This window comes from Schistocerca nitens, chromosome 5 (assembly GCF_023898315.1).
Source record: "Schistocerca nitens isolate TAMUIC-IGC-003100 chromosome 5, iqSchNite1.1, whole genome shotgun sequence".
NCBI lineage: Eukaryota > Metazoa > Arthropoda > Insecta > Orthoptera > Acrididae > Schistocerca > Schistocerca nitens.
In genome coordinates, this window is record NC_064618.1 from 147,035,709 (window position 1) to 147,045,516 (window position 9,808).

Genomic DNA, 9,808 nt, shown 5'->3' on the forward strand with positions numbered 1-9,808 from the left:
ATTATATCGTGAATGGGCTACTTTTAAATGTGTGTGGTAAAAAATATTTATCAATTTGAAGAACACAATGAGAAATGTGGAACAATAATTACTCTCAGAAAAAGCTATCTATTCTGACTTTCGAACCGCATCCTATTTGTGAAAATGCTTTTATTGTTTAGTATGTCTTCGATATTACGATTCAACGTAATGAATATAATGGTTGTACAATCCTCAAACTGTTTAATCCATACTTCTATACAATCCCAATGCATTTTAGCCGCTGAGCATCAGGCATATCTTACAGCTTCCGAGACCCTTGAAGACACGACAGTCTCATTTAAATGCTGTACAACACAGACACGTAGTGGCTTTACACGTACAGCGTAGTAGGCTTTTAGTAAAGCTGAATCTGATTATGATATGTGAGCGCATCTGCTGGTAACAGGCATACACGAAAAAAAATTGCGCTGCACCGAAATAGCAATTGCTTATTTTCTTTCTTCGTCGAGTTAGTTTGCTTGTTTCTCTGTCAGCGTCTCCAGTTGTTTCAAAACTTGGTGTTTTTTCCCCTACTTATTCTGTCAAATACTTTGAAGCACTCTAGTTTAGTGACGCTGCAGTCCTCAATAGGTAACAAACGCGAAACATCGAAATCCTTCGATCAAATAGTGTATTTTGTTCAGAAACAGCCAGCCAACGTTCGAGGTCCCACAATACCATAGTAAAGTAGCAGCAAGAACTCCACTGCTGAAAATGAGTGAACTGCGTAGGCGGCATGTATGTGAACCAAACACTGTTGCTACATAAACCATGTTACAGCCAGACATTTGTTTGGAGCAGTCATTTCTTTATATGCTACATGGGCGAAATGACTGTAGAAATGACACCCTGATAACAGCGTGCATTTACAGTGATAGGCTGGAGGAAACGCGTCTCCTCATAGGCTGAAGATAGGAGCACGAGGATTAGGTGAACTTATGCACCACTCCCAGTTAATTCCTGAACCGCCCTTTCTGGTTTTTTTCTTTTCTCTTTCTGGTCAGTTTTTGTACCTTGTGCCTTGCACACATCAGTCTCACCACAAGCTCAATGCAGTCCTGTGTTCAGCTCGTGGCATTGACTTGCAGTGGCAATGGGTGATTTAGACTTTTTTGTTGCAGCGATGATGACCGCGGAGTGTTCGGTGGTGGTGGCAGTGGGGACGTGGGCCTCCTGGGCAGTTCCTACTACAGCAACGGTCACGGCCGGCCCTCCTACTACAACCCACGCCCCCAGCCACACCACCACGACTTCTTTGCCAACTTCCGCGACTTTGCAGACATCAACACCCCCACCAAGTCATCCTATTCGCAGTACGTTGTCGTCTACGCCAACAAGAACGCGACAGGAGCAGCTTCTGCAGGCCGGCCCAAGAATATCATTGAGCAGCTGGCGCTGCTGGACAGTGAGCCAGCGTCCACACCTACATCGGCGTCCTCTGCAGTGTCTGCACCCCAGAAAATCAAGAAGAAGCCCCTAAAGCCAGCCAAGGGCAAGGGCACAGTCCAGCGGCACGCTGACAAGGACGGTAAGCCGGGCCGCAAGAAGACTCCGGCGGAAGCGCCCAGCTACCAGAAGGACACCTACGAGCCTCTACTCGCACTCAGCTGAGTACCCACTCTGACGGCACCGTCACAACTGCCACAGTGTCCACTGCACGTAGTGGGCAGTCGCCATCACACGTCCGATGGACAGATTTTCCTCCAGGTGCAGGCAATGTTACAGTGGACAATTTACTTGCATGAATGGTGCTCTGTCTTGCCAGACTTGAGTTTGACAACTGTTGTACCTGAAACACACTGTACAGAGTGTGCAAGTCATAATGCCATAAATTCATTACGCTGAAGAGTCAAATTAATAAAGATGTAGGCACATAACCCTCTCACACAACTGATACAGATCAAAAGTTTTCCAACAACTGTACAGTTTCAATATGGGCCTCCTTAATGGCACATAGAAAAGCCTGTCTGCAGCCCTACTCAGTTTTTTCCTCAGCCCGTGCTAACAATCCTAAAGTGATGGTACAGATGTTGTCAGCTATTTGAAACTTGGTTCACATCTTCAATGCCGTGAGCTTTACTGGAAAAAACACATACCCTAGTGTAGCCTAAAAGAAGGTACTCTGAGACATTACACTTCAGGAACATGTTGGCTGCAGTATAAGATCCACCATCCCTATTTGTTGTCCTGCAGAAATTTCATCTTTCAGTGGTCAGTGTTGTGGGATACTATTCTGCTCAGACCAGAATTGCATGTGTGCAAGCCCATTTGAGTAGTCTTTCTAGGTCCACTAATGCTGATGTATTCTCTGCAGGTGACTGTGGTGCAATTACCTGCCTATACACCCATTGTCTTCCTTGCATGGTTTATACATGGCTCCAGTGGCCACAAGCGTCTATGCCATGCTTTTATCCATTCTATCTGTTGTTGATTTGTGGTGCATGTGATGAAACTTCTTTTGTACCAAACCCGTGGATGAAATCAAGCATATCACACCACAACATGTTTGTTCTCCTCATGAATATTGTTCTAGTAACACACGAACCTGATTTATCCTAAAGAGCAGACTTTAAACAAACCAACCATAAAATAATCTTTTAAGACCCTCCGAGTTATGTGAGAGTTGCATATCCGTACCTTTATTACTTTTGATCCTAGATCACAGTGAAATTATGGCATTATGAGTCAGACACCCTGTATAAAGATTAGTATGCAAAGAGCATTTGAGGCTATTGAAGTGACGAGCAGGAGACAAGTCTCAGCCTGAAATTTTAGCAGCATTTCACCATTTCTGTACTCCAAGCACTAGAGTGGTCCTCTATGTTCTTTTATGAGCACTGAAAACAACAGTGAGCATGTTCCACAAATCACCTTCATTCACCAGCAATTTTTTTCACTCATTTTTTGTGGAATTAAAATGCTCAAGATATGGAATGCTATTTATATTTTATTCATCAACATTAGTCATGTATTTCTTATTCTCAGTAAAGTGACAGAACTTTTGTCAGGGTAAGATGCTCTCCATTTAGATGATGGCTCAAAAACTTATGAAATATACACATTTATAGTTTTCTTTTTTGTACATATGAGAATGTTTCAGAAGAGAATCAAACTGGATACATTAGATTTTCTCCAAAGATTCTGTGCATTAGGCACCGCATGGCATATGTAAATCGAAAATCAAGCGATGGAACTGCACTGTACAAAATATCAACAGTCACAGTAGAAACAAAAGCCCCAGAATGGATCATATTATGAACACAACATTTATTTTGTGTGAGGAAAGCGAGGACACTGTAACTGAAATTGATCATCAGCTCACTTTCTAAGTGACTCTGGCATGCAGGAATGGAGTGAATGAAGAAATGGCATTTAGGTTACTGAATTAATCCAGTTGGCATTTTCCTGGAGTGGTTTTATAGAAAATGCAATAGGGGAAACCAGAATGACCTGATAAGATTTAAATAAAGCTCCTTCAATTTTTTTTTTACTTTTCCCTCATATCAAGCAATATATAAACGCATTAGAAGGTTATTATTCTCTGACTAAGCAAAGTAAATTACTCCGCATGCATTAATAGCTGCAAACTTCAATCACATAATATCAACCTTCACAGCAACTGGCCCACAGGACTCTCAAAACAATGATAGTATCTTTCTTCATTTCAATCCAGAACCATTGCAAAACAAAATGAAAGGAAATGCAAAAACATTTTGTGCAGCAATTCAGTGGTATGACCTAGTCAAAAGAATGAGTATAACAAGATTCACATGATCGGATTAAAGGAGTTATTTATGCATTACTGATAATCAGTTAAGTGTCTTCTGTGTCCCATTGTTTCAGAAAGGTTTATCTGCAAAGTATTTCAGTTTGCAGCAGTTGCTAGAATCATTCACTGTAAATTATAGACTCTTACAATCTCATTTCAAGATAATGTGAGTGTAATTCTGATTTTCATTCACTCATTCATTCATACACTTCACTAAAATTGTTCAATTTAAGCTCTTGGTGAAAGAGTTAATGCAATTCTCTCTTTTCATGGTGCAGCAATAAAATTGAGGCAGTGTTTGTCATAGTTTCCTTTCCTCAAATAAAGAAACATCCAAGATGACTTGAGAGGTTAAATAAATATGCATCAGATAGCATAAAAATATTTCACACATTGTGTATTTGCTCATATGTGAATTTTTAATTATTTATTATGATTTTGTTGCACCCAATTTCAAAGCACATGCTTTCAAATACACACACCACACCTCCGCAACTCACATGCTTACACTGGACACACTTTACCACAAAACTGAAAATATTGCTGTTAGTCCTATCCACACTGAAAAATGAAAATCAATGTATATGCATTTTATATGATGATCATTACCATAAGACATGGAACGAAATAGCTAGTGGGAATACAGTCAAGAGTATTTCAACCATGTCTACAGCATATTTTCTTTAATTCCACGGTTGTTATGAGGACAACAAAATATGTTGAGTCATACTTTGTAGTTTTTATTCAGTGCACTGAGATTTAATCATCTGCAAATATTGTTATTCTTTATTGTTGATTTTTGTAATTAAACAGTCAAATTTCATAAAAATACATATAAATTAAAGTAAGAGAAAGTGTGTTTCATTTGTTCACTTATACCTTTGTTATTACTTCAAATAATGGAAACTCCAGGTTGGAATATCAAAAATATAAGGAAAAGATGTATTGCTACTTACCATACAGATGACACGTTAAGTTGCAGACAGGCACTTAGAATTATCATGATATGTACAAACTATTTTTGACGGATGGACACTGATTTGATAATGTCAAGTTTTGGATTGATACAGATGTGTGGAAATATGTGGAACAGCCAACTACTAATCTCCAAGATGAAGTTTTTATAAGTCATCATGGCCCCTAAATCCCTTCATGTAGGAAAGACTTCAGGGACATGGAACAAGTCAAGTTATACATTACCAGCCAGAAACAACCACTCCAGTAAAGTATACAAAAAAACAAATTATGGCTACCATTAATCTACTGAAACTGATAGTTTTGGTAATTACTTCAAGATTACTTTACGTATGCGTGTTTGGAGAAAAACACCTACCTTGTGGGGGAGAGGGGAGCGGGGGTGGAGAGAAGTCATCCCTTCTCCTACTATACTACTCAGCTGCTGTTTTCATCTAAAACTTTCAACAAAGCAATTCTGTAACATTACATGGGCCACTGTCAACTGCCAATGTAATGGCAAAGTTACAATCAGAGTAATACAAATATTAGGTTTACACAAAATTTACATTCCTGAGACCATGAATTCTGATAATTGTAGAAGGGATAGATAAAGAGACATTCTTTTACTTTGTTTTTAAATACAGGGTTATTCAAAATCATCTAGACACACTGAAGTGACAGTAAAAATGTTTGTATTGAGGTAACGTATTATATGATTGAATGTAGGGAAACAGCAAATCAGTTATGGTGACTTCCATCAGCATGGCTACTAGACCAATGGTGAAGGTATTCTGCATAATGGAGATGTGCGAGATTCAGTCCATAACTGCACTGTACCAGAAATTCTGGAGCTCATTTAACAAGGCTCCACCTATGAAAGAATCCATTTACGAGTGGGAATATAACTTTAAGGAAACAAGAAGTCTCTGTAAAGACACAAGCACACAGCAAGCAATTGGCATCTAAGGAACTGATTGAAGGGATCAAGGAAATATTCCTCAGAAATCCACAAAAGTCAATGTCTCATGCCAATCATGACCTAGGAAATCCAAAGCCAATTATTTGGAGTGTGCTCACCAATACCTGAAAATGAAATCATTTTGGATTCAGCTGCTCCAAGTCATTACACAGAACATGAAATATTTGCAGAAATAGCTTTTCACTGAAATGCAGTTGTGGACTCACTCTTGCACAACTTAATCAAGCAAAATGCCTTCTCTGTTGCTGGTTATCACTGTCAAAAAAGCTTCTTGTTACTGTTTCCATACATATCATATAATAGCTTACCTCCATGCAAACAGTTTTTACAAATACTCAACAGTGTCTAGATCATCTGAATAACCCTGCAATGGGGATTTTCAGTTTCACATCTAACATGCACTGGCAACCTGTTGTAGACTTGAGCTCCCAAATGTAAAACTCTATTCTCAACCATAGAGTAGTCTATACGATAATTATTTCTACTTCAGTAGTTGTGTATTCATCAATTCACTCTTGGTGTATGGTCATTTAAGTGGAAGAATCCCTAGATCTCTGAAAGAGTTAACTTTACACCATACTCTTATATCACACTTTTGAAGAATAAATACTTTTTCACCTTAATTAATATGCACAAAATTATGCCTTAGGACAGAATGGAGTGAAAGAATGCTTGCAATCCTGTCTGAAGGATGGCACAATGATATATATATATATATATATATATATATCAAACAAAAGCGCTGGCAGGTCGATAGACACACAAACAAACACAAATATACACACAAAATTCAAGCTTTCGCAACAAACTGTTGCCTCATCAGGAAAGAGGGAAGGAGAGGGAAAGACGAAAGGATGTGGGTTTTAAGGGAGAGGGGGAGTCATTCCAATCCCGGGAGCGGAAAGACTTACCTTAGGGGGAAAAAAGGACGGGTATACACTCGCACACACACACATATCCATACACACATATCCATCCACACATATACACACACAAGCAGACATCTCACAAGCAGACATATATTGGTCTTTAAATATGTCTGCTTGTGAGATGTCTGCTTGTGTGTGTATATGTGTGGATGGATGTGTGTGTGTGCGAGTGTATACCCGTCCTTTTTTCCCCCTAAGGTAAGTCGTTCCGCTCCCGGGATTGGAATGACTCCTTACCCTCTCCCTTAAAACCCACATCCTTTCGTCTTTCCCTCTCCTTCCATCTTTCCTGATGAGGCAACAGTTTGTTGCGAAAGCTTGAATTCTGTGTGTATGTTTGTGTGTCTGTCGACGTAAAGCAGGCAGAACTGGCTCCATTCCTTACCCATCTGGATGCCCAGGAACTTCCCACATGAAGCCTCATCCAATATGTACTGACTGCTCTTTACATCTGGTACCTGAGAGTCATTTTTATTTGTTTGAGACTGCTTAATATTAGTTTATGTAATGGTTAGGTTGTTGGCTGTTGACCCACTGTAAGCATCTTCCATTAGTCTTCAGGCTGTGTCTGGTGCAGATGTGTTCGATCCCTTCATCAATTTAATTGTGCCAGCAGTAAATGCTACTGTTCTTGAAGGATCCTTCAAATTCCCAGGTAAATCATTTATGTAGACCAACAGCAAGAGTGGGCTAAACACACTACGACACCAGTCTAACATTTCCACCATTTGAATTTAAACTTATTACTGTTGCACGATTTGCTAATGTGATCCTTTATTCTCTACCATAGGGATAAAATTCCATCCACACAAGCAGAAGACTTTTAATGGCGTAACATTTTAATATCTCCAGCATAATTTTATAAACAATGCTATCAAATGCCTTGTCAAGATCACAAAAAATGCCAATAGGACAATTTTTATTGCGTAGATCTACTAGAATTAAGTTTATGAGACCATATATTCTTTCTCAGTGGGAGGGAGCTTTTACAGAATGCTAACTGAGCAGTTGTTAAGAGATCATTCTCAGAAAGATGATTCAGTGTTCTGCTTCTCACTTTTAACACCCTAACGATTCCTGTAATTCTCTCTAACAAATGAGCTGGAAAAACAGATGTCTCACGATGCCATGTGTATTGCCAGTCTAAATAAATTTACTGGATCTGCTCTCAATGGAACATTTCTCATCCACATGTTTTCAGATACTGCTCCAAAAAATTCATTGTCTTTAGTAGCCAGTGATTTGAAATTCATATCACCTGCCTCACTGCTACCGTCATATGGAAGTTCAGTATAATTTGCCTTGCAGAGTTCGTTCATTTTCCGTCTATTAATACATCTCTAACTGTTCTTGTCTTGTTCTTGCCTTTTGCTGGTACACTTAAGATATTTGCAATACTGCTTGTAGTGCATCCAAGTCTTGATTAGATCTAATCTTTTGCACCAAACAAAACCCTGTCCTGTTGTAAAGGAAAAGCTCAATTCACAATGTTGTAATAGTATTTTTAGAAAAGCAATTTCTCTTGGAATTTCTGTTCTTGGTAAACTTTCTCCAGTGTTTCGTCCTGTAAATTCTCTATGAATAGTAAACCCGATCAGCATTTACAGTTCTGGGAAAGTTTCCTTTTCCTTTCCTAGTTAAACCTGACTGATGGGGTACTTGCTTGTTGAACTGATATAAACATTATTAACATTCTACACCTTTATTCTCCACGTCTACATTTTTGCAGCTCTCTGCCACAAGAAGGGTCTTAACTGTAACACGTAATATGGCATTGTGCAATGTAACTATGTCAGTGCATGAGAAAGAGTGTGCTGTAATTGAGTTTAGAATCTGAAGAGTTCATCCACACATGGAGCACCCTCTCCTTCAGCATGACAATAGCAGAGCACACACGAGCAATGTGACATCTGTAACAATCGGACATGCTGGGATCACCATCATCAATCATCCTCCATACAGTCCAGACTTAGCCACATCTGATTTTCATCTATTTCCAAAACTTACAGAACACCTTCGAGGACTTCACTTTGCTAAGGGTGAAGCAATGCATGCAGTGGTGTGGTTGCAGCTCTGTCAACAAAGTCAAACATTCTACAGTGACGGTATCAACAAATTAGTGTTTCGTTGGGAGAAATGTGTTTATCACAAGGAGGACTACGTTGAGAAATAAATATGTGGACATGAAGAATAAAGATCTAGAATGTTTTATTTAAAAAGCATGAAGAGTTTTCACACAAAAATGCGGATGCATTACTTTTCACCACATCCCTTCAGATATTAGAAAATGAATAAATAAATATGAAACAGAATAAGAATAAAGGAAAAATTACAAGTTCCTGAATACAGGAAAAAAGGGAATCTGAACTGTAACAGTACATGATGAAAACTAATGATAGTAAAGTGGAAAGGAGAAAACTAGAAGACATGGACCCAAATAATATGTATTCAGCCGTTTGTGTGCCATACCAATGGGAGCTTTGAATCATGAGTACAATTTATAGAGGGTAGCATTGTTGCTGTTGTTGTTGTTGAGGCAGTGACGGAGAAAGGAGGAGGAGGAGTATCCAATAGGCAGTTCCAAAGCCACTGTTGAGCTTGACCGAGCATGCTATTCAGCTCACTGGACAATCCTGTGACAGACCTCTCATGTAAATAGACAGCCAGTACTGTGATAGATTTTCATGGCAGCAAGTCAGAAGCAGGGATTGTCAAAGCTACCTGCAACAAGGGATAATGCTCATAGATCATATGACTGCATGCAGTAATGGTGTAGGGATGAAACAGCATATTAAACAGAATGACATGAGTTAGAAAAAGGGAGGAAGTATTTTGGTTAACTTACCATCAAGAACAACATCATTAAAGATAGAGAGACTGTTCAGCTCAGGGTAAGAAATTGGATGTGTACATTTCAAGGGAACCATCCTAGCATCTGCCTTAAATTATTTGTAGTAACTATGGAAAACCTAGATTTCAATGGCCGAATGGGAATTTGAACTGTTATCCTCTTTAACACAAGTCTAGTATGCTATGCACAGCACCAGCTCAATCTCACATTTGAGAATACAGGAACTTGGATTCTTCTAAGCAATGGAAAATCCAAGTTGGAATGTAACAATATTATAAGAAGGAAAGTTGCTACTCACCATA

At 39.0% G+C, this 9,808-nt stretch overlaps 1 protein-coding gene across 1 annotated transcript in view; it reads left to right on the top strand.

The window, feature by feature from the left end:
• LOC126260313 (uncharacterized) overlaps positions 1-4,629 on the top strand; it is a 425,568-nt gene extending 420,939 nt beyond the window's left edge. Inside the window, exon 5 of the mRNA XM_049957638.1 lies at positions 1,143-4,629. Within this exon, the coding sequence (XP_049813595.1) occupies positions 1,143-1,632 (490 nt within the window). The 3' untranslated portion in view covers positions 1,633-4,629. The remainder of the gene's footprint in view (positions 1-1,142) is intronic.
• The last annotated feature ends 5,179 nt before the right edge of the window (positions 4,630-9,808 follow it).